Below are 25,278 nucleotides of genomic sequence, written 5' to 3' on the forward strand. Positions count from 1 at the left end.
AGCAGCAGCACATTCGTGCAAGGGAATACTACTCAGCTATGAAAAAGAATAAAATCTTGCCATTTGTGACAACCTGCGTGGACCTAGAGGGTATTAGGTTAAGTGAAATAAGTCAAACAGTTAGACAAATGTTGTATGATTTCTCTAGTATGTGGAGTCTGAAAAATAAAACAGAATAAATGAACAAACAAAACTGAAATAAACTCACAGATACAGGGAGAACAAGTTGACAGTTACCAGATTGGAGAGGAGATTGAGAGGAATGGATGAGAAAGAAGAAGGGATTTAAAAAGTACCAATTGCCAGTTACGAAAATAGGCACAGGAAATAACGTACAGCATCGGGAATGTGGTCACTACATTTGTTAGCAACGGTGTATAGCACCAGGGAGTCTGAGACTTATTAGGGTGGTCACTTTGTAAGTTACATGTCTCAGTAGTACGTTGTACCCCTAAAACTAGTATAATATTGTATGTCAGCTATGATTAAAAGTAAATCTAAAATGAGCTAATAGTTTGATAACAATATGTTCTTTTCTTAGTTTCTTGTGTTTTATTTTGACTAGTTGGTGGCCACCCAGCCCCAACCCCCACCCACCCCCTCTCTTCCTCTTGGTGCCTCGTCCCATTTTGTCTCTGTTCTCCCTTTTTAATTGCTCACATTTAAGTGATTAATATTTTATGATTCTTGGATGATTTCATGCTTCCCCTTAAAAATAGAGCCATTAAATGAGTCAAAGCTGACGATTGGTTTCAGAAGTCATGATGGGATTTTCAGGCCTGGTCTCAGGTGGTGACTGTTAGATTATAAACTAGTGAAATAATTAACTCTAATTTAGGTGGAGCATACATTTGAATGCTTCTTATGTAGACATGAAGTGCCTTTCGAAAATACAAAGTTGACTTTTTTGTTATTTTGCCTGTTTGACCTATTTTGATAATTTATGAATTTAGCCATAAATATAAAAGCAACAAATATCTTCCACTTTAGCAAAATTTGGCAAATGCAGCTGAAGGGAAAAAGTCAATAGACTGTTAAGTTGAATGATTTCTCAGTCCTATATTTTCAACAAGGTGTTGAAAATGAAAAATGATTTTACAAAACATCCATAAACATGGCATTCTCTTTTTATCATTTGAAGTATTTTAATACATGGGGGACTTAATGTATCTGAAAAAAGTTGTGTTACAATCATTTGAAAATACCCTTATTCAAGTGCTTTTTACATTGTCCTTCTTTTTAAAAGAATGTTTTAAGATAAGCCATTCATTTCCTGTTGGAACCAATGTTCTTTTTAAAGATCTGGACATAATCCAAAAAAGAATGTCTTCAATTTCACAGTATTATGCTAGCCATTAATAATATTACTCAATAAACAGGGCTTTTGTGAATTACATTACAGCCATTTGGCAAACAGACGAAAACGTAAGCCTTGAGAATATGCCAGTTCTCGGCAATTGTCAGCCCTAAGAGAAAGTGTTTTCAGCCAAAGTGAAATGAATGAAGTCGGGAGAAAGCAGGAGAAGGATGACTTCAGGAGCAAGTTCATAGACATAGCCATTCCAGGGAATTTTCTGTATGAAGAGTTCTTTAGTTGTTGGTCAAGTTGATGTCACCAACTGGTTTTAAAGTTCTTCGTTAATTTGCAAGAAGAGTTTTCACCTCTCCCCCCACCTCTCTCTCTATCTATGGCTTCTCTTAATCAGGAAATAGTGTGACCCTGTGTCCATGATGCCCCATGGCAACGATGAGCTCACTCAGGGTCCCACTCACTCCCTTAAGAGCAGCATCACTATTCAGGTTGGTACCACAGGTGCCACCACCCATAGCCTCATATCTGGGGGTCCTTATTTATGTTAACTACCTGGCTTTTGGAGACATGTGAGCTTATGAACCTTTAAAAGCAAAACTTAGTAATAGAGTGAAACTTACTCTAGTAACTAGAACATACGGGTCGTTACTCTAGGAATAGTTAAGGCCTGTCTGTCTGTTTTGCAGCCCCATTGGTAAATGCTATTACTTCCACCAGTCATAAAATTTTAAAAAAAAAACAAATAACCAAAACATCCATTAAAAATCTATTACCAAAGACCTCTCTGATCCTGAGATGAATTTCAAGCCACACATACTTTTTTCTAATACTTTCTTTAAGGCCTTGATGTTGATGTGTGATGTGTATCATAAATAACAATGGCGTGTTTCATTAATAGAGAATAATTTTAGAATATTTGCTACATTCCTTTCTCAGAAATGACTAAAGCAGTGAATAATTAACTTACTGATTCCATTTTAGGATTAATTTAGACCAAAACAAATCCCAGAAGAGTAGATACTATTTAATAACTTTCAAGCAGAGTTGAACATTTCAAAGTAGAATTCAGGATTACATGGTATTGAAGTTGCATGAATCACTTGATAGGAATGATTAAAAAATTTTTTATGATTACATTAATTTGGGGAGGATAACACATCACTGTTATGTATACCTGGATTTTAGAATTTATGCAAATTTTATTTTGAGATAATTGCAAATTCATATCCAATTGTAAGAAATAATACAAAAGAGATTTCCTGTACCCTTTACCCAATTTAACCCATGTTAACATCCTATAAAAGTACTTTATAAATCAACTTTCCTGAAGTGTGATTTGCATACAATAAAATGCACCCATTTAAAATGTACAGATTGATGAGTTTTGGCAAATGTGTAATCTCGTGTGGCCACCATCCTCACCCAGACATAGAGTGTCTGTCCCCCTTTCCCCTAACACTCTCACACGCTCTTTGGCTGTTACCGTTTCCCTCCTCCCTTGGTCCCGAGAAACCACAAATCTGCTTCCCATCACTATAAATAGTTCTGCCATGATACAACATTTTAGATCACGGGGCTGTTCGATCTGTCTTTTTTTGGTACACAGACTTCCCAATCCCTCCCTTCTACTTCCCTTGCTGTTTTTCAGATCATTTCCTAACTAGTTGTGCTAGTAGCTTTATTGAAATACAGGGCCTCTGGTCCATCTACTCAGAAGACCCATTGTAACTGTTGAGAAGCCTGAGTCAAGTTCACAAACACAGGCCGCAAGAAGTGGGAGCTTGGGCGTGTGTCGTCCATGTCCACCAGCATGGTCCTGTAGCTATGCCACACCTGTCTCTTCCTGAGTGCTTTCTCTACCCGTGCTAAGACTTCAAGTGTGGATAGAATCTAGCTTTAAGCGAACGATCTTCCACTGAAACTTGCATCCTTAGGGTTTTTCGTTTTCCTTTAACAGCCATCTTCCCCTTCCAGCAGCTCTAAGCCAGGAGTGATGCAATGATCCGTGCCTCTGCCAAGCACGCACACTTTGTTGGCTGCTTAGCTATTCTTTCATCATTTTGTGACATCATTACCTGCAAGGGTGGCCAAGTGTTCGCAGAGCAATTTATTAGTAACCACGAAGACTTCTCTTATTCTTTGGCTCTGATTTGTGACCCTTTTCCAACATTCATCATGGCTTTTATGAATTAACTACAATCGAACTATCAATGTGCATTTTTGTTAGGATTATGAATAGCCGAGCCAGCTTAAAACATTTTATATAATAAACCTTCCTACCATTCGGTAATTGGATGGGGGAACATCACACTCTATGCTGCTTATTATGTAAATGAATGTTTCCTGTTATATAAAGAGTGTGTTCCTTCAGAGCACCGAAGTCTGTAAGTATGACTCACCCTGACTAACTTGTGTCATATTGTTACAACACATCGAGCGTTACTGCTTCTGTTTTCTCTTTGCTCCCAGAACGCTTTCACTCTAAATGTTTTTCATTTTATAGTATAAGTTTTGTAATACTGATGAACTCATTTTTATTACTATCACTCAGGCAGTTCATATTATAGATTCTACATTAGATGTACATTTAGTAAGTCAAGGTCAAGCATTTCATTTAATCTCTGACACATGGTGATATTATTAATCTTAGAAAAACACTTGCACTAGTAATTTCCCTGAGAGAGAGATGTACATAAGTGCATTTAAAATGTAAGTTAAAAACATTAAAAGGAGGTTGAGAGCATGGGGATGTATTGAGACAGATTTATACAAGTAGCAAATAGAGATAATGAAAATAGACAAATAACGAAAAATGATATGGTAAGCGTTAATGGTAAAGGATTTTCCAAAATTGAGGAATGACTTGATTCTTTGGAATTCTAAGTAGACTTAGAGAAATAAATACATATGTAGGCAAGACATAATAATTCTGCTGATCACCAAAGACCAAGAGTAGATCCTAAAAATAGCCAGAGAGAAAAAGCCAAATCTTTTATAGACCTGAATTTTTAAGAAATCATGGTATTAGGTTTCTCAAGCTACAATGGAATATTGTGAACTATTACCTTTGAAGTGCAGAAAGAAAGTAACCACCCAAACCTAGAATATTCTATTTGTAGCTAGACTATCAGTTAAAAGCAAGGGAGGAAAAAATGCATTTTTTTGTCTAACGCCAGTCAACTCTTACTAAAGGATATAGATATATCCTTTATAATTTTTATACCTATAATACATATATAATGATAATAATAATGATATATACCCATGACTAAATATAACAATCCCAGGAAAAAAAAAGGCCTGATATGCAAGGAGGAATTGTGAGCAAATAAACCAGCAAATATATAAACTGTTAAACAATATTATTTAATAATAAACTATAAACTATTAATAATGTTACATGTAGGGAGAGTGCAAAAACAGCAAGACAACACTAATGTGGGCATTGAAAATGAAATTAAAGGGAAAGGCAATACCCAGCCTGCCACACATTCATTAGAACAGATGTGATGGTTTGTCCATGGACCTTCCCCTCTGCTGTAACTCAGTGTCACTAACAGCCCATTTTTCTGGAGTCCCTTGTACCCAGTACATCATGTTCAGCTTTAAAAAAAAACACACAAAAAAGCATGCAAAAAGACCAAAAGTGCAGTTTAAAGAGATGGAGTAAACATAAGACCCAGACTCAGATGGGGAGGGATGCTTGGATGATCAGAGCGGGAGCGTTAAAACAACGTGGATCAACAAGCCGTGGGCTCCAAGGACAGGAGGAGAGAATGTGCAAGCACAGATGCCCGCCCTGCGTATGAAGATTAAACAATTAAACAAAACACTTCTAAATAATGCATGAGTCAAAATTGGATTCTCCAGAGAAATTTAAAAATATTTTTAACTACATGAAAATGAAACTACAACCTGTGAAATTTGCAATGCAATGAAAGTTTGCAATGCTTAGGGGGGAATTCATAACATTAAACTGATGTAGTAGAAAATAAGAAAGATCTAAAATCAGTAATCTAAATGTCTACTTTAGGAAACTAGAAGAAAAGTAATAAGTTATATCCAAAGCAAGAAGAAGAAAGATAATACTTTTTTAAGCAGCTATAAATGAAACTGAAATCAGGAAATTAATAGAGAAAATCAACAAAACCAAACTGACTATTTGAAAAGATCAACAAAATCAATAAACCTCGAGCTAAGCTAACTATATTATCTGACACTACGCATGAAAACGTGCTGAATGTGGATTGACAACTAGACTCTAAGACATGCAACAATAGAGAAAACATAAGCCCTACACTTATGAACTTTGGTCTCAGAGGGATTTTTGTGGGCTTGACCCCAAAGCTAAAAGAAGTAAAAGAAAAACAGATGAATTAGATTACACCAAAATGAGAAGTTTCTGCACAGCAAAAGAAATCATCAAAGGTCACCTGGGAGAAGATGTTGCAAATGTGCCTCCCATAAGGGGCTGGTATCCGAAATATGTAAAGAACTCATACAACTTAACAAAAAAGAATCTAATTAAAAAATGACCAAAGGAGCTAAATAGATAATTTTCCAAAGAAGACTTGCAGATGGCCACCAGATACATAAAAAGATGCTCAATGCCACTAGTTGTATTTGAAATGCAAATCCAAACCACAATGAGATACTACTTCACACCTGTTAGAAAGGTTATTGTCAAACAAGACAAAAAAATGGCAAGCGTTGGAGAGAATGTGGAGAAAAAACCCTCACACAGTGCTTGGTACAGTCACTATGGAAAACGGCCTGGAGGTTCCTCAGAAAATTAAGAATAGAGTTACCATATGACCTGGAGATCTGTCTTCTGACTATCCACAAGATAAAGGGAACTTTCAAATGAGATTAATTGAAAAGAAGACCCAGTGGACAGGTAGTTCTCAGAAGAGGCCAGAAGTAGCAACTCAAATGGACAATAGCCATGTGATAACATTTGTAATTTTATGGGTTGCCAGCAATCAAAGCTGTAACATTTTATACCCGTGAGCTCGGCAAAGTTTTTTTAAACTGAACATTTCCATTGCTGACAAGGGTGTGGATTATTGAGAACTCCTGCCCTGGGGATGGAAGGACCCACCCCTGGGGAAGCATGATTTGCATATATTTAAATGAACTGCTTAACAGCAGTGGGTCTCAATGAGTAGACCTAGTACCTCGACATGAATGAGTTCTCAAACAGCTGAGTGCCAAAGGCTCGTTGTACACTAACACATGCAGTGTGTGTCATTTATGTAAAATGTAAAAACCTGCAAAATAATGCTGACCCTAAGTAACCCATAATAAAAAATCTAAATGTTAAAAAAAATATTTGCAAGTATTACTAAATTCAGGTAATTTAGTAATAAATTACTACTAGTAGTAATAATTTACTAGTAGTAAAGTGTACTACTAGTACACTAGTAGTATACAGTGTTGCTGGTGAGGTAGAATATATATGGCTATGTATTCTTTTTTTTTTAAGATTTTATTTATTTATTTTTTTAGAGAGGGAAGGGAGGGAGATAGAGATAGAGAGAGAGAAATATCAATGTGTGGTTGCTGGGGGTCATGGCCTGCAACCCAGGCATGTACCCTGACTGGGAATCGAACCTGCGACACTTTGGTTCGCAGCCCGCACTCAATCCACTGAGCTATGCCAGCCAGGATGGCTGTGTATTCTTTTAAGTCAAATAGTGAATAGAAGAGTGTAACTGTTTGCTTTTGTAATATTTATACACTTTGCAGTCTTAAATAGTACAGTATAATTTTCCAAATGTAGGATAAAGTGTATTTTTTTTCTAGGAACATATCATCTATGGTAAGTATGCAGTCAAGACCGAATAGAGGTGACTGCATTACTGTGTATCTCTATAGGTCTAACGTGAAGGCTGATCATTTGCTAGCTTCCCGCAACAGGTATTTGTGAAATGCCTTCTGTGCCTGGAGCATTAGCCCGAGTGCAGCCATAACGTCTTGATTACAGATGCAAGAATTTTGAAAATATCGAAGGACTTTCCTTTGAGAAAATCAAAAAGATTCCCTGGCAGACACAAATTACTATAATAAATGGAGATGACTTTAGTGCAAACAAATTATGCAGGCTGATAATTTCTAATTAAATAATATAAATATCACTGACACTTGAAGTCTTAAGAGAAACATTTAAATGCAGCTATACTGATGAAAGGATTTTTAAAATTTAGTAATCTGGTACTCAAACGACTGTGGATAACATTTCCCCTATAAAATGGTCTCATGGGACTTCAGGTGAAGATGGAAGAGTAGGTGTGCACCGTGCTCACGTCCCCCCACAGCCACATTGACACGACAGCTAGCTTATAGAATAACCGTTTCGGAGGATGACTTGGAGACTAACTGAAGAGGAGTCCTGTAACCAGGGAAATAACAAGAAGCCAAGTAGAGAGAATGGTAGGAGAGGTAAAGAAGTGAAACGGGCAGGTCCCACCCCCAGGGTCTGGCAAAGAAGAATCAGGAAGGATATTTCAGCTGCTGGGGGAGGGGAGACGCTGAGGAGCAAGGGGTTCCAAGCTACACACTGGACCCCACTGCATGGGACACCAGCACCAGGATGGGCATCCCCACAGCATGTGGCTGTGAAAACTAGTGGAGATCGTGTCCGAGTGGAATGAGAGGCTCTGGGGAGAGGGGCGCTCCCTTTGAGGGGCCCACACAGCGTCTCACTTGCCCACACACCCACTCGAAGCCTCAGCGCAGGGGCAGCAGCTCAGAGACCACCAGGACATGCGCATTTCTGTGTTTGCACTGGCGAAGCTTAGTCGTCGTTTTGCTTTTGCTGATTGAGACCACAGGGTAACCCACAGGTAAAAACCTGCAGGAAAATATTGCATTTACCTTTCAACTTTTAATGTTACTGTTCATTTAAATGCTAGACACACGGACGTAGAGTCCTGTGACATGTCATGAGTGTACACAGTCTATTAGGCCAATCAAACATGTGTTCATCAGACATACTGACCACCTGTCACGTGCAAAGCATTGAGGAATTTTCTGTCTAGATTCTCTTTGCAGTTGGAAGTTTTGCTCCCCTTCCCCACATCCCACCCCCGACACATACACGCACAGCGATCTATCATTAATAATACATTACCTATCAATAGTTTGTCTAACAGTACCTCTGTGATTAGAACAATAGAGCCACATAGGGACATTTCTATTGGAAAAAATAGTTACAGGAGTACCCTGAAGTTCTTATGCTCATAAGATTTCTCCACCTAGCACACAAAAGAAATTGCACAGAAGTGGCATCATTTGGGGTAACAACTGAATTGCTACATCCAAAGGAAAAGAGGAAGCTGTGAATAGAGCCCGAGGACAGTTATTATCATTAGAGATTTAGGTTCGTAAAACTTCCAACATACTGGCCTGGCATCTACCGATGAGAAAGGAGTAATGTGCAGAGTTTCAGAAGATCTCTAATTCATTTAGGCCACTGGGGAGTAGTGGAGCAAATTGCCTCTTTTAGCACGGTGAGTAGTACTATAGCAATCTCTAAAAAGTAAGCATTTCAGAAAGTCTTACTTTGAAACACATCACCTTCCTCTCCTTTCCACAGAGATGGGGGTTGAATTTCCCAGCTGGGTAGGAGTTTGGGGGCGGGGCAGTGAATTCCATGCCCCAGGCTTCTCCGGACAACACTGCCCTTCCTCCAGAGCATCTTTGACCATTTTCTATCCCTCAGCCAGTATAGCCACAGGCTGATTACGTGTAAGGGCTTTCTCCATAGATTCATGTAAGTCGAGCACCTGCTATGTGTTAGGGCTTCCTCTAAGCCCTGGGGCTATTTGCAATGAACAAAAACCACTCATGGCTGTTCCTGGACGTTTTTACATTCTAGTGTATACTAATTGACATTCTAGTGGGTGACTTCAGAAAACTATTCAAGTTCTCTCCTATTCTTCAGTTTTCTCATCTGTCAGGCGGAGGTAATAATAACTCCTACTTCGAAGGTTGTTGGAAAGATTTAGTTCAGCTAATAGATACAAAGCCCACAGCCTGACACCGTGTGCCTTAGCTAATCTCACTGTGTGAGTAGCAATGTCTACACAGAGACATCTGTAGGCATTCTGCTGTTAAGGGTAGAAGAAGAAAGAGTGTTCGTCGTTTTGGATGAAGGACATGAATTGACCGATAGAAATGAGCTCTCGTTTATTCATTGACTTACTCTTTTATACGTAGTTCTTCATTGATTCACTCAGGAAACATTTATTTAACAATTGCAATGTTTCAGGCTGGAAGCTCAAAGTCTAATACAGACAACACATAAGTAAATGAACTATTAAGTAGGCTATGATATGTACAGTGACTTAAAAACTATAGGCATGGCCGGGTAAAGAAGACGTGATACGCACGTACAATGGAATAGTGCTCAGCCATCGGAAGAGGTGAAACACAGCCCTTGGCGACAACATGGATGGACCTTGAGAATATCAGGCTAAGTGAAGTAAGTCAAACAGAAAAGGTGAAAAACCGTAGGACTTCCGTCCTATGTGGGATGTATAACTGAGAACAATAAGTGAACAAACAAGACCAAGAAACCAAAACTTAGAGACAACACTTTGGTAGTGACCGGTGAGAAAGGGGGCAGTGGGTACAGTAAAGCATAAAGGGGGGTCAGATATATGGTGACAGACGGAGATTTAACTTCGGGTGGTAAGCACACAATGTGACGTGCAGATGATGTGCCATAGCATTGAAACCTACATAACCAATGTCACCCCAATAAATTCAATTAAGAAAAAAGAAAAAGTGAAAAAAATCTATAGATAAAATGCAATTTTATCTATAAATGCTTAATAAGGCAGCACCCATGATTGTCCTTTGTGCCCCTACAATTTTAGACTGTATGGAATGTTCTAGACCTTGGAAAACATTTCTGTTATTTCACTATTTACTATTCAGGAATTAACTACTTCTTGTAAGGTTTCCAGATATGATTGTCTGTGAATGAACATTTAAAATAGTTTCACCCATTTTTTAAATCATTCAAAACAGGATTGTTCTGTGGTTTGTTTGTTTGTTTTTTTATCTATGACAAGTTGTTTTGATGACTCATGGTCATCATTAGGAACTTGACCTTTCAAAGGGCATTGAGTCTGTTGCTTTGTTGAGTCTGCTGCGCACCCAAGTGAGTGGCTTGCAGGAAGAGCTCATCTTCCCACGGACTGTCTGGCTAAGAGAACATTTTCTTATTCCTTCTTTGAAAGATGCATAATGAGCATTGAAGATTGCTAGATAAATGACGGAATGGATGAGGGACTGCTGTACATTTCTTTAAATTTCCCTATATGTAAGTTTGTAATTTCTCTGTAAATTTGAAGGTATTAGGAAATAATGGATCAAGATTGAGACTGATAAGGGTAGAGTTGATAAAAATATTTTTGGTTCCATGCTTTATCTTTGATAGATTGTCTTTGCTAGTCCGTAAGAATAACAAAAGGATACTTTATTCCAGTTTAATGATTTGTAGAGAGAAATCTCACTGTGTACTATTAGACTGTAATGCAATAAAATAAATGTCATAGCATCTTCTAGATTCTGTAATTTTTCTTCCTGAATATGTCCAAGTATTTGGCTCCCTTTTAGTGGAGGGGACTAGCAGCCTTTAAAAAGCTATCAAAATGATAGCAGTTAAATGAGTCAGTGAAGAAAGCCCTCACCCTGCCCTGACCTGTGTGGCTCATGGGTCAGGTGTTGTCCCACAAAGCAGAGGGTTGCCAGCTCAATTACCAGTCAGAGCACATGCCTGGGTTGCAGGATTGGTCTTAGTAGGGGCATACAAGAGGCAACCAACTGATGTTTCTCTCTCATATCCATGTTCCTCTCCCTGTCTTTCTCCCTACCTTTCCTCTCTCTAAAAATAAAATAAAATAACCCTGGCTGGTATGGCTCAGTGAACTGAGCACTGGATTGTGAACCAAAAGGTTACCGGTTCGATACCCTCTCAGGGCACATGCCTGGACTGTATCCCGGGTCCCCCAGTTGAGGGCATGTGAGGAGCTACCAAACCCTGTGTCTCTCATGGATCAGTGTCTCTCTCCCTCTCTTTCTCCCTCCTTTCCCTTCTCCCTAAAAATAAATAAGTAAAATCCTTTAAAAAATAAAGAATAAAGTCCTCAACCCTGATATAGCTATTGTATAATCTTATGATTTAAGCACCCAGGGACATATGGGGGGAAACCAACTAGTACAGAAGAAACTGAAGCAGAATTAAAAGTGACAAATGATCAACTGGATATTGGGAAAACATTAGGTAGAAAAGCATCTGGTTCTCAAATGGCATAAAGGTACAATATTGCTAAATTTAAACTTTAAAAACCATTTATACAGTAAAAAAAAAATGTAAGAAGTCAAAAATGATTCCTAGTGTCTGTGATTTAAAAATCATGATTTACTCAAAGTTGACTCATAGTTCCTCCCCTTTGTCGTGGTGCTCCTTGTATTGTCTAAAGGGAATTGTAGAGAAACATACATGTAAGACCAAAATGTAAGTTTCATTAATTTTTTTGGAGGAAGAAATGTAAGTTATCTTTCTTCTGCAATCAGGTGATTTTTAAAAATTTTTTTCTACTGAATTTATTTGGGTGACATTGGTGAATAACATATATAGGCTTCAGGTGTACACTTCTATAACACATCATTTGTACACTGTATTGTGTGTTCACCCCAAGTCAAGTCTCTGTCCGTCACCATTTATCCCCCCTTTACTCTCTCCACCTCCCCCCACCCCGCTTTCCCTCTGGTCAGCACCAAGCTCTTGTCTGACAGCTGTCAGGCTGATCTCCGTATCTATGAGTCTGTTTTCATTTTGTTTCTTACTTTATTTTGTTCATTAGATCCCACATGTAAGTGAAATCATTTGGTACTTGTTTTTCTCTAACTGGCGTATCTTATTTGTGACACCGTGGAGGGACCTGGAGAACATTATGAGGAGTTTCACTAATTTTATAATCAAAGGATAGACTACAAAGTGTCCCTTCTCTTTCATACTCTTTGTGAACTACACCAAACAATACTATTATAGCATCATCCTTGTGATCAAAAGCCGAGATATGTCACTGTGTCATTTAGTTCTGCATGTTTTAAGTCAGATTTCACAACAGAAGTTTAGTCTGTCATCTCTCAAAATCCTCGCTTCTATATATTAATCACATTTTTTGATTTTATTATCTTTTAAAAATCATACTGTGTTTCTTGGTAATTTGTAAACCCGCAGCCTACATTGTGTTGGAAAAGAGCATCATTTTCTCTGTAGTATCTTACTGATCCGTGTGTAATTTAAACAATCATTTTAATTTTCTTAGTTTTCTTAGTGGAATGTTACATGTAAATGATGCATAGCTTCCTTGTATCCGCCCATGCAGTTCCGTTTTATTTGCCCTCCATTTTAATGCAATAGTAATAAATGCACACTGTGGAAAAAATAAAGTCATAAAAAGTAAAAGTCATCTCTAACTCTACCACCCATAGATAATCTCAGCGAATACTCTCTAGGTTCTGTCCCTTCAGATATTTTATTATTGTTATTCTAAGTGAATTGATGTTATCTGTCTCTATCTTCTCAAAGTTGTAGCTCTGTGTCCGTATCCATAGATGAATCTATCTTTATCTGGAAAATGAGATTATACTCTACATATCATTTTTAACTTGATTTTTAAATTTAAACTATGTTATAGATATCTTTTCACATTTTTATTTCCATATCTTGTATTCTGTTTCTTTGAAGATGTGGCATCTTCAAACCATTCCCTTTGGGGCATTTAACAGGTACCCTTTTCTTCACTCTTGTAAAAAATCTTTCCATGGTGTGTTTGTCTGGCCTTTAATGCTGGCCTAGTAGAATGAATTTGGAAATGTTCACTGCTCTTCAACTGAGAAGGGTTTGGAAAGGATTCTTATTAACTCCTTAAAGCTGATAAACATTTAGATAGACAAAAAATAGGAAAGATTCAAAGAAATGTAATTAGAATTGAGAGAGAAGACATTATAACTGATACCACAGAAATAAAAAGGATTCTACAAAACTATTAGGCACAATTATATGTCGACCAACCAGGTAAACTTAGAAGAAATGGATAGATTTCTGGAATCACACAACCTGTCAACTGTTTGGGCTGGGATGGCTACCCCCCTTCTCTGTCCCCCTTCTCTGTTCCCCCCTTCTCTGCTCTATCGATACCTAGACCTCGCTCCTGTCACTTTGAACTGAAATAATTTATTTACTTACGAGTGTCTTCCAGAAAATGCACATTATTGACTTCTATGCTTTTTTGTACCATCCACACAGTAGGAGCTTAATAGACAACTGCTAAGCCGTTAACTGAAAATTCACACATAATGGTGATAGTCATATTCAAAGAAATCATTCCTGAGGGAATTTAGAGAGGGGATACAAAGGGAACAATGAAGAAACAGGGTGATGTTTATATCGAGACTTCAGAATTGGCTGCAATTAGGTGATTTTCAAGGGGGCACTTCCAAATATAAAACAAAACTCATTCTCATAAAGGAAGATGTAGCAATCATTGGAAGATTATCAACTATGGGTCGCAGCCCAAAAGGATGTTTAAGGTGGGTAATCGACCTCTTCAAGTTTTCTCTCATTTGTGGATCAAATTTATTTTATATAATCACCAGTTCACGATTCGGCAGAGGCTTGAATCAGACATCTTCATTCAATTACTGGTCCTGCCACGGACTGTGGGAAGGAACATGAGGTGTTTACTTCATATGTGCTGGGCACTGGAGAAAGCGTTTAAAATGGATTATTTTATTGAATCCTCTAGGCCAGGGGTGTCCAGACTGTGGCCCAGGATGGCTATGAATTCGGCCCAATACAAAATCACAGATTTACTCAGAATATTATGAGATTCTTCTGTTTTTGTCAGTGTTTGTGTATTTAATGTGTGACCCGAGACAACTCTTCTTCTTCCAGCGTGGCCCAGAGATGCCAAAAGGTTGGACGCCCCCGCTAGGCTTTGGGTCATATAGTATTCCATATCTAATTTCTCTTTCTTGATATGCCATCCCTGTGTTCTCATAAAATTAATTCTAGCTCCTTATGCCTTGTTTTCCTCATCTATAACACTGGGGTAACTGTATCTGACTCATAGGGTTATTGTAAAGACCATGTGCTCAGTGAAGCACCTGTCACGTGGTCAGCCCTCAGTAAACATTGTCTGCTGCTACTTTACAATTAGAGTAGAAACTGGGGCGAAAAGAGGTTAAGTAATACGAACAACATCATTCAAGAGTAAGTCCTGAGTCTGCTTTACCCTGTATATTCGTTTTTTTCATCTCTAAAAGGAAGACAACTGAATGTCTGAATGATTATTGATCCAAAATGATCTGAAGATAAGTGAAAACATGTCCATAATTCCCAACCTAGAGCCTGGCACATAGTATATGTTCAAAATCTGGAAGTTAGCAGATGAGCAACAGCGGAAGGAAGAGATGAAAAGGAAAAAGGAAAAATCCAACTGGGGCATTGATCTTCAGTTCAAGCAACACCAAGCAATATTTAAGACTGTTCCTATGCATTATATTATTGATAACCATTATTAGCAGATTCTGTGATCATACATGTATGGGTCCATGATACAATTTAGAGGATATAGCCTATCAAGTGGAGCAAGGGGCAATCAACGAGCCAAATTCATTTCTGGTTAATTGTATCATCTGTGGCGACAAGTTCAGAGGTGGCCTTCTCTAACACTTCCTAGGAGCAGTCGGATGTCGTTAAGGTTATAACTATCCCTGGTGGCCCAAAGTGGGCGGGACACAGGTTCCAGTTGGACAAATGAAGGAATAGATGAAAACTCACTTTCTGACTTCCTGGCTTTGGAGGAGAGAAATGAGCTCATTCAATTCTCTTCCCTTGGTCAATTAGCCATGCAATTAATCTCATTCCCAATTTTTAAAAACTCTATCCTGTTGCAAAACTTGGGCCCCATGCACAATTTTGCGACAAGACAATGCCTGAAACCTATTTCTTTTTCACGTCATTTCGAAGTATTCTTATCGATGACTTTGCTCCCCTGTGATGATGTTTTTATTATTCCAGGTACATTTTCTTGCATACAAGTCAGTGGAAGTGATGACATGGGAACCGGGGTCCTTGTCACACTGATTACAGATGCAGTTTGTCTTCTGCAAAGCAACTGCCGGCTGTTCGGGTTTGGGAGGTTGCCTACCTGAGCCAGCGGAGCAAATCCAGCAGAAGCCTTCCTTTGGTGTTTCCATGAAGACGACATTATTTGCTTTATGCCTGTGATCTAAAAAAAATAAAAGCTCATTTAAGACTTTGTCCTTCAACTAACCGCAGGTTAGAACACACTATTTCCCATTCCCAGCTGCAGTTTCTCAATCACAGATGGAAAATCCTGTTTTCTGTCTGTGGTTGGTTAAATCTGCTCACGGGAAGGGCTCAGGCAGAGTCAAAGAATGTATGGGCATTTGACCTGGTGCTTCTAGACCCGGCCTTTTTCACGGTAAACTGTATTTCCAGCGCCCTGCTTTCCAACCCTGTTTTCTACCCGGCTTCTTCTCTGCTCTGCACACAGTGAGTGAAATTCATGCAGTCTCCCTCCCCACCAGGTCCTCTCAGGCTTCTGCGTGGAGTTCCCAGCTCTGGCCTGTCCCTACTGGACTGCCAGCACTGTGTCAGCATCAGTTCTGGCTTTCCTGTCCCTGCGCTGTTTTCTCCAGGAAGCCTCCTGCACCTGCAGCCGAGACTCTGTATTTGCCATCTGTCTCTCCAGTGCTGGGGGCAGCTGTTTGGTTTTCGTGGTGTTAACTGAGCATTTCGTATGATTCTGTTTTCTGTTCTGTGTCCTCCCCTTAGGGAATCCAAGAACGGTTGTTCATATTTCAGTCTGTTTGGCTTTTTACTTGTTATTATGGTGGACTGACAGCTTCCAAGCTCTTCGCCTATGGGATCAAAAACTGGAAGTCAAGTTTGTAATGTTTTGACAAAAAAAATATAAAGGCCACGGAACCATCATAACTTTTCACATTGGTTATGAACATCACTTTGCATGATCATAGTTTACCGGGTCATTCCCACTACCATGCCTATAACATGCCGATTTCTGATCCATAAAACACTTTTCAAAATGTAACAGGTGCTGGCTTTTAACTCGTTGTTATTAGTTTTCCAGCTAGTACCAGTGCCTGATATGTAAATTAAAAAAAATAATTCCAGCTCACAGCTTTATATTTACCTACTGTTCTGACATGACTTTATTGTTCCAGTGTGATCACTGCCTGCCTCTTTATAACGACAAGCCTTTCCGCCCCGGAGATCAAATTCACGCTTTCAACTGCAAACCTTGTCAATGCAACGGCCACTCCAGAAGCTGCCACTACGACCGCTCCGTGGACCCATTCCCGGCTGAGCACCACAGAGGCGGGGGAGGAGTCTGCGATGACTGTGAGCACAACACGACAGGTAACCAGCAGGCCACAGTGGAAAGAGAGGCTGAGTTCGCAGGTAACCAGTAGACAATAGTGGAAACAGAGGCTGAGTTCGCAGGTAACCAGCAGACCACAGTGGAAACAGAGGCTGAGTTCGCAGGTAACCAGTAGATAACAGTGGAAACAGAGACTGAGTTCGCAGGTAACCAGTAGACAACAATTGAAACAGGCTGAGTTCGCAGGTAACCAGCAGGCAACAATCGAAACAGAGGCAGAGCTGGCCCTTGAGGCCCACGTGCTCCAGCGTACAATGCATGTTATTTTAACTCATGTTACTGCCGTCTGGTTTAAGGAAGTGCTTTCACACTGTTATGTTTGAGAAACAAAGCTGGTTTATCAAATCTTCATGATCACAGATTATTAGGTAGTTTTCAGAAATAGCAATCTAGGCTTTGACTATATCCTTTCAGGAAAAGTTTCTTTTTTACAGCATTTGATTCAGCTATGAATATGTTTCGGATAGCTCAGGAATTATTAGTTTGAAAATTAGTTTGAGAATATCCTTAAAATAAGTTTCTTGTGTGACCCTCATCGTCCACTATGTGAATTCTCGTGCAGAGATATTTACATTCATTTAGATTTGGCACGGACTCTGGTAATCTGGGAATATTCTTTTGTAAATGCTAAATTAAATAAGGAGATGCTTGTCAAAATCTTGTTCTAAGACCACTCAGTGTTTTGAAGAGCTGGCGTGTTAAAAGCAGAAGTAGACAACCTCGACTTTGGGCAGCGTACTGGCTCCCGTCCTGTGGGTCTGAAAGTGTGCTACTCTGAAGCCTGAATGGGTTTGTTGGGTAATCACTGATGACCTAAAATGCCACACAAGAACTTGACCAGGCGCTGGGAATATAAAGATTAACATGATAATGAAGATTCCTGTCTCTGTGTGTATTGTTACGTAGTGGGAAAGGCTCACCGTGGAAGGAGCAATTACAAAGCTGTCTGATGAATGCCAAGGTAGGGAGTGCGGTTGGGGTCACCCAGGTGAAGGCATGAGAGGAAGGGGGACTAGGGGGGTGAGCAAAGGTTTCCAGCAAGAGAAACAGGTGCTGTGATGGCCTGGGGGAGAGAGAAACATGGAAACCCTTGAAGATCTGATGGAAGTGCAGACGGCTGGCTGTAACAAAAGACGCTGGGAAGGAAGGAAGGCCGGGGCCAGATTTTAGAGGGCTCAGGAAACCACGGCACAGAGCGTGGCTTCTACCCAAAGGAATTCACACAGGACAGGAGCATAGTAAGTTTTATGCTTTTAAAAGACCCATCTGGTCATAAAGTGGGGAGTGGACGGGTCAGGGAGGACCAGTTCGTGGGAGACTGCCATTGTCCAGGGGAAGAGTGACGCCAGAGTAGATGCAAGGTGGCGTGGTTGGAGAGACATTTAGGACAGGAGGTGACAGCATTTTCCCATCCAGGTAGAGGGCAGGAAGAAGCGTTAAGACTCTTGCCCGATGTTCCAGTGTGAGCACCAGGGTCAACGCTGATGTCAGCCATGGGGACGGGATAACACGGGTGGATCAAGCTGAGGGAGGTGACGGCAGGTTCCGTTCTGGGCATGCTCTCTGCGTGTTTCCAGGAGAGATGCTACTGTGGACCGTGGGGCACAGTTCTGAACCTCCTTCCTTGGGGAAATCCTTTCGTGACGCCTCAGAAAACACCAGTGTCATCCATATGCTTTGGTGGCACCGTATGTGTATCATAGCTGGTCATTGTGCATTTATTTCTGTGGTTATCTAGTTAGCCCGCGTCCTACCCACTGGCTCACGTACACATAGATCCAAATGGGAATTATAGTTGTGCTTCTAAATTTCCCATTCGAATCCCCCTTCTATCTTAACAGTACAATGGACTTTTTATCATCTTATGCAATGTTATTACGACATCACAAACATTGATTTCTGACCTGCATGAACACAGATGCTGACAAATCTGTCCCGTCCTGCTGTGCTGCTCGGCACTTAGTACGGTGTTTGGGGCACGGTACTCACCCGAGGATGACTGGCTGACGGTCTGAGAGAGAGATCCCTAGATTGGATGCATCAATTCGAGAGTCATCAGCCTATGCAAACGGAAATATTCTAGACGTGCTATAAGTCCATTTAAAGTTTAATTAGTTCACAGCCCATATCCATCGGAATGTGAATTTTCACTTGATCGTTTCCATAGTCTTCTACTATTTGGCCAATTTGAGCAGTATTTGAGCAGAATGCCTGTTTAAAGGGCAAATCGGTCCTATATACTACTTATGTTTATTTTAGAAACTGCCTGTAAGTTAGGTTATATATATATTTATATTTATACATATAAATATGTATACATGTACACACATACTATTTATATATAAATATAAATATGTGTATATATACACACACATAAATATACACACACAGTAATGAGAAATTTTCCCTTAATAATGCATTTCTGATTACTAAATTGTAAGCGATAGGAATTGCCTGATTACTCTAATATGTCAGAGTACTCTAATATTTCATATGAAATTTATTTGCTATATCTAAAATATAATACATTTCATTTGATACTTGCAATGAAAAATAATGGCCATAATCACTTACAGGAGCATTTGCCTTTCATTATGTTAACTGCAGAGTAAGGAATTATATTAAGAGCAGTCTCCTATTTTACAAGATTTAGTTCTAGAAAAATATTTCTAGTGCTACCTCCAAAGTTGCTTCTCACTGGGCACCTACCATTGACCACACACACACACACACATACACACACACACACACACACAGAAATGTCTCACATTTGATTTAGACTTAAGTGCCTGGCCCTCAAAACAAAGACAAGTTTTAAGTTTAGAAAGAAACTCTTTCCCAATGTGTGGGCCCTCACAAAGCCCGGGGTTTAGGAGTGTGGCATCGTGAAGCAGATGGGAGTGTAATGAAGTAGAGCACGGTCGGTAACAGGTTCACTGTTTCATATGCTCCGGATCACCAAATTGGCAGGTAGAGATGAAAGGTGCATTAAAACGGACGTCCCGAAAATTATAGGATCCCCTCCAAGGAATACAGTCTTTAATTTTGAATTATGCGGCTGATTTTAATGAATTGGAAGTCATAATGCATAACCTTTCCCTGACGCAGGAAGGAGCTGCGAGCTGTGTAAGGAGCACTTTTTCCGGCCGGTCGGGGCAGATCCCTCAGCCGTGGATGTGTGCAGGCCCTGTGGCTGCGACAAAGCTGGCTCTAGGAACAGCAGCCTCCCGTGTGACCAGGTGAGTTCTCAGCAGGGGAGATAGAGAACAGCTCCCTTGCAAGAGCTAACTCGGGACATGTTCTACTCTGGGATGGAGGCCTCCATGTTTCAGGATGCCGTGTGTGTGTGTGTGTGTGTGTGTGTGTGCGTGCATGTCACAGAGAAGGCTGCTTTAGGAGTGTTCTGAGCAACCTTTACTGTGGACATGAACTGTGAGGTTACCTGGGTGGTCCTTTGCAGAGAGGAAAGGCTCATTTTCATTTTTACTTACAAATGTCTAAACAATTGGAAGGTCAGATGTTCAAAGTACACTGGAAAGTAAATTGAATGTGTGTCTTGGAATTGTTGGAGAATTAATACTAATAAATGGTATTAAACAAAAACAATTTTCCTTCCAAATTGTACACATAGATCTGAATGATGATTTTTGATAGTTGTGCTTCTAAATTTCTTATTTCAACCTTCTGTCTGTCTTAACGGTATGATGGATATTTATAATTTTAGGTATTTTTATTACAGCATCACAAAAATTAGTTTTTGACCCACATGACCACAGATTCTAACTAACCTGGGTCAATATAGTCTACCTCAACCCAAAGAATGGGAGAAAAATTTTTAAACCATACATCCAATAAGACTAGTTTCCAGAATATATAAAGAACCTTTACAACTCAATAATACAAAGACAATACAATTAAAAATGGCTAAAGAATCTAAATAGATACTTCTCCAAGGGAGCTATACAAGTGGCCAATAAGCATGTGAAAAGATCTCCAACGTTATTAGTCCTCAGAGAAATGCAAATGAAAACCACAATGAGATACCACCTCATACTCACTGGCATGGCTATCAGGGAACAGACAGATAATGAGCGGCATTAATGAGTACGCAGGGATCGTTGGCATTCCCATGGACACCTAGTGGGGATGTCAACTGTGTGCTCACTTTTACACACAGGGCAGTCTGCTCTTCTTCAACATGTGAAACACAGAGTCAGCACACCACCCTGCACTTTCACTGCCAGGCACACATGCAAGTGACATGAAGACGTGTGTTGTTGCACAGTGCTGTTCACGGACACTCAGAGCTCCTTTGCTCGTCATTGTCAAAGTGTAGAATAATCACCTGATGGGTGGATAAATAAAACGTAGCCTATCAGCTCAATGGAGTGTTAGTCAACAGTAAGAAAAAAAGAAATGACACTTTAAGGGGTCTTGGGTCTCAAAAGTAAGAGTAGAGGGAGGGAGGAGAAAGATTGTGTTTGGATGCTTCTCTCTGTCCATATTTTCCAAGTGCAGAAGTCTAGTTTAAAATGAATAAAACAAAAGATTTACTTGAAAATGTTACCCTTTTTTTTACCCTTTGCTCCTCCTAATTGCTTTTTGATAATAGTCATAGTGGAGAAAAATAGAATTTTCATGCAAACTGATACAAAGCCAGAGAGCCTCACGTATGTGAATCTGAGGGCGACACAATGACGTCAGAGCCTCCACGTTGGTTTGCTCTACACCACACTCACCTTTTACCTTGATTTTGATTCTTTTCTCATGCTCCAGGCACAGACACAAAGTTATATGACACAAAGGTTATTATTACCTGGGAAAACAGAGTGTCACGTCCACCTGGCCTAAATAATGTTGCAGAAGATTTCTAAAAAAATATGTGTATTGTTGTTTTCAATAGGATAACAGAATATATGCTTAAACAGTTGTCAACAGTGTCAGGATGATAAACTGTAAAATTGCATTCAAGGACATTTTAAAAATTCAGTCACAGTCCTTAATAATATTAGCATGCGAGAATATTAGGCAGTTGTTCAAGTCTCATTTTGTTATAACAACTTAGGAACCGAGCCAGCCCCAAATGGCCCCGGTGCCTGTGTTGCACGCTCCGTGCTCTGGAAGTGAACTTCCCCTTTGGCAGTCGTCATTGGACACTCCATCCAATCTCATAAGATATGGCATGTTTGCCCTATTCTTCCATTAGAACGTTGTAATGTCTTCTCGCGCGAATGCCAAGATCTTGAGAATGGCATGAAGTAATTCTGAGTCACTACATCCTAAAAATACTGATGCCAATGTTATGACGCATGAAGCAATAATAATATTGGTATTAGCAGGAAAGTAGGAAATGGAGGAGAGTCGTTATGATCATCGAGTTTTTCATATAGGGTCCTTGGCCCATAGGACACCATGGGTGAATTTTAGGGCATCCATTTATACCTTTCAATTGTATGTAGGTATGGGTCTGTCTGTCTGTCTGTCCATCTGTTCATGTGTCTTGGAGGGAAGGGCTTTTACTACCTTCATCAGATCTAAAAGATGTACATGAGCCAAAAACAGATGAAAACTCGTGACACTGGGAAATAGGTCCATTCGTCTTACGGACAGCTGTGGCTGCATGCATGTTATATGTACATCACATTTCATGTACATATATGATACATAAATATAAGTAATGTGAGTTCTCAGGTGTCACTGTACTTTGTTCTTGTTTCCTCTGGACTCAGTGCCCGAGTTAGGAAGTCAGCACTCCTGAGTCCTCTCCTAATCTCGGGTGACTGACGCCCAGAGGAAACCCCCGGAGCCCAGGCCTGGGGGACATTTGTAGAAGTGTCCCACCGTACCTGGAGAAGGGTCTGTGGACTCACAGTTACAGCCCGTGGAGGCAGGGATGCCACGGTGACACTGTGCTGTCTGGCCTCAGCCTGCCCCCTTCACTGACCCTGCCCGTCACGCATGAGCTGATGTCCCCGGTGGCGTATCTGCCGTGTCCACCTTCCCGGGTGATGCGGATGAAGTGCAGATACTTACAGAATATCCCTCGCATGTGGCCTGGCTTTAGCAGAAGGCGTTTCAGAAATGTTGTTGGGATGCTTTTCTGTTTGGGATGCCGTCCATCCCTCCTATTTTCTTTCTCTCTTACTTCGCCATGCGCTGAGATCTAGCTAAGGGAACCACGAGGGTTCAGCCGCAACAGTCAAGATACAGGCAGTCAGCAGAGCGAGGCTTCTCAAGTGTTAATGTGCATGTGAATGTCTCATATCTTTTTTGTGGGGATTGGTGAGGTTCTCTATTGATATTATACAATCAAACATGGGACTTAGGACTTACTTACTACATATTTCATTCATATGGATATAGGCAAGTATATAAAAAATATGCATTGAAATAATAATGCTCACTGTATGCTCGATGGTCCCAATGTGTACCATGTAGGACTACTTTATCCCCACACAATCCTACTGTGAAGGTAGCTTAATTATCCCCATTTTGCAGATAAAGAAATAGAGGTGCCAAGGCAATAGATAACTTCGGCCTGGGTCACATATCTTTTTAAAGGCAGATTCCGATTCTGGGAGTCTGGAGGCGGGACTGGGAGTCTCTGTTTGGGAAGGTTTTCAGATGCCGCTGCTGCTGTGGTCTGGGCACCACTCTCAACACTGCAGTTGCCAGCGCACTGTCTGTCGGAGGTGCATGGATAGCAGAGGCTGGTTTTGTGTGTACGTGGGTCTGTCCTCGGACAGAACAATTTTAAGATGGGTCTTAATATTGAACGGTTTTCATAGTTTTCCATGCCATGGAGGTTAGATCTATTAAATCATGGTGGAATTGTACACTAAGCCATGTCCTCAAAATTAGGGGATCTAATCTAAGCCATTTTTCTTAAAAAAGTGGGAAGAGAAAACAGTAAATAAGGGCCTCTGAAAGGTGGCTGAAAACTGGAGGTACAGTTGTAATTGTGTAAGAGAAAGAGGGATGGTTGATTGCAATGCTCAATAAGACGTGAAGAGACTGCTACAGCAAAGCCAGAACAGAGAGAAATGATTAAGAGACATTAAAAAATAGATTAATAAGGCAGGGGACTAGGGGTTGAAATGAATTAGGTGAAATGGAAAGGCATCAATGAAGGAAGTATTTCCAGGTCTGACCCACGGAAGATGGAATCACGAGGAATAAAGATCCTACTCATGAAAATTGATTGTTCCGCCACAGTGATAATTTTCAGGAAAATACATTAGAAAATGGGGCAGGATATACTTTCTCTGCATAATGTACCATCTCCTGCAGTTCATCAATGCTCCTGCATCTGCTCAAAACTAGGGATTTGTCATTAATTACCACAACGTGTCCAAAAGCCACGATGTGATTTTTCCAGACATATATTTCCTTACATGTTGTGTGACCCAAGTATCAGAGTGCACAAATAGAGATAATGTACATGTTTCTTCAGCCGATGAGGAACTGGATCCTGAAGAGTGTGATGCATGGATATTGACTGCGAGCATTAGGATAATGAAGGGGATGAATGGGGGAGAGTCAATAGCTTAAAGAAAGAGACAGCGATTTGGGCGTAAGTCATGTGGTCTCTCATCGGAGACTTGCAGAGAGATGAGTGGGAGTGCTTCTCTTGCAGCTGGTGAGCTGAATAAACCTGGTTAACCTGCGGGTGTGGAGGGCCAGCTGCAAAGGATAAGAACACAAGGTGCGGGGGTGTACATTGGAAAAGAACGGGAAGGTGGGTCTGAACTTGATAGAAAGGTTCATGGTAAAGAGTTTTCCAAGAACCGAGGTTGGGACAGACTCCTTGGAGGCGGAATGGATGGAGCTGTAACTGAGTGGAGGTTCCCAGGCTCAGTCTGAGTGCCACGTGTTTGGATACATCTGGCACATCCTGGAGAATGAGTTCATCCTAAGGACCAGGGTATACAAACTTGGCCAAATAGCAATACTCCAGGCATTTAAGGCCAGACTTAGCAATGACAATAGCATTGGCAGGGACGTAAGGCAGCAACTGGATGTCGACTCAACTAATAGGTGTAAAATAACATGATGCAAGGCCCATTGCATTGCAGCTAGGAGTGGTTAGGGTAAGTTAAACAGGTGTAACAGGCCCCCAAATGTCTATTGGTCCAAACAATATTGGAGTTAATGTCTTGTTGATACAACCCCCCTGCCCAAGGCAGCTGTTTCTGGTTGCCCAGTGGCTGTCCTCCATGTGATGATTTGGGAACACAGCCTTCTTCCATTGACTGGCTCTGCCTACCCCTAAAGGAAAAGGCGCTGTGGAGAGAGGACTCCCATCTGTTAGAATCTTGGTCCAAAAGAGACACACACCTCTTCTGCAATCATCCTGCCGGTGCGAGCTGGCCACATGGCAACATTCCTTCCACAGAGCGCTTGGAACATGCAGCTCCTGGCTGGGTGACCCCTCCCTAGCTACACTGAGTCTGT

At 40.5% G+C, this 25,278-nt stretch overlaps 1 protein-coding gene across 1 annotated transcript in view; it reads left to right on the forward strand.

The window, feature by feature from the left end:
- USH2A (usherin) overlaps positions 1-25,278 on the forward strand; it is a 516,227-nt gene that overhangs the window by 57,906 nt on the left and 433,043 nt on the right. The window contains exons 10-11 of the mRNA XM_045859450.1: positions 16,607-16,802; positions 19,933-20,063. Coding sequence (XP_045715406.1) covers positions 16,607-16,802; positions 19,933-20,063 — 327 coding nt within the window. The remainder of the gene's footprint in view (positions 1-16,606; positions 16,803-19,932; positions 20,064-25,278) is intronic.

Source organism: Phyllostomus hastatus, unplaced genomic scaffold (genome assembly GCF_019186645.2).
Source record: "Phyllostomus hastatus isolate PE091 unplaced genomic scaffold, TTU_PhHast_1.1 phas_contig_148, whole genome shotgun sequence".
In the NCBI taxonomy this organism is placed as follows: domain Eukaryota; kingdom Metazoa; phylum Chordata; class Mammalia; order Chiroptera; family Phyllostomidae; genus Phyllostomus; species Phyllostomus hastatus.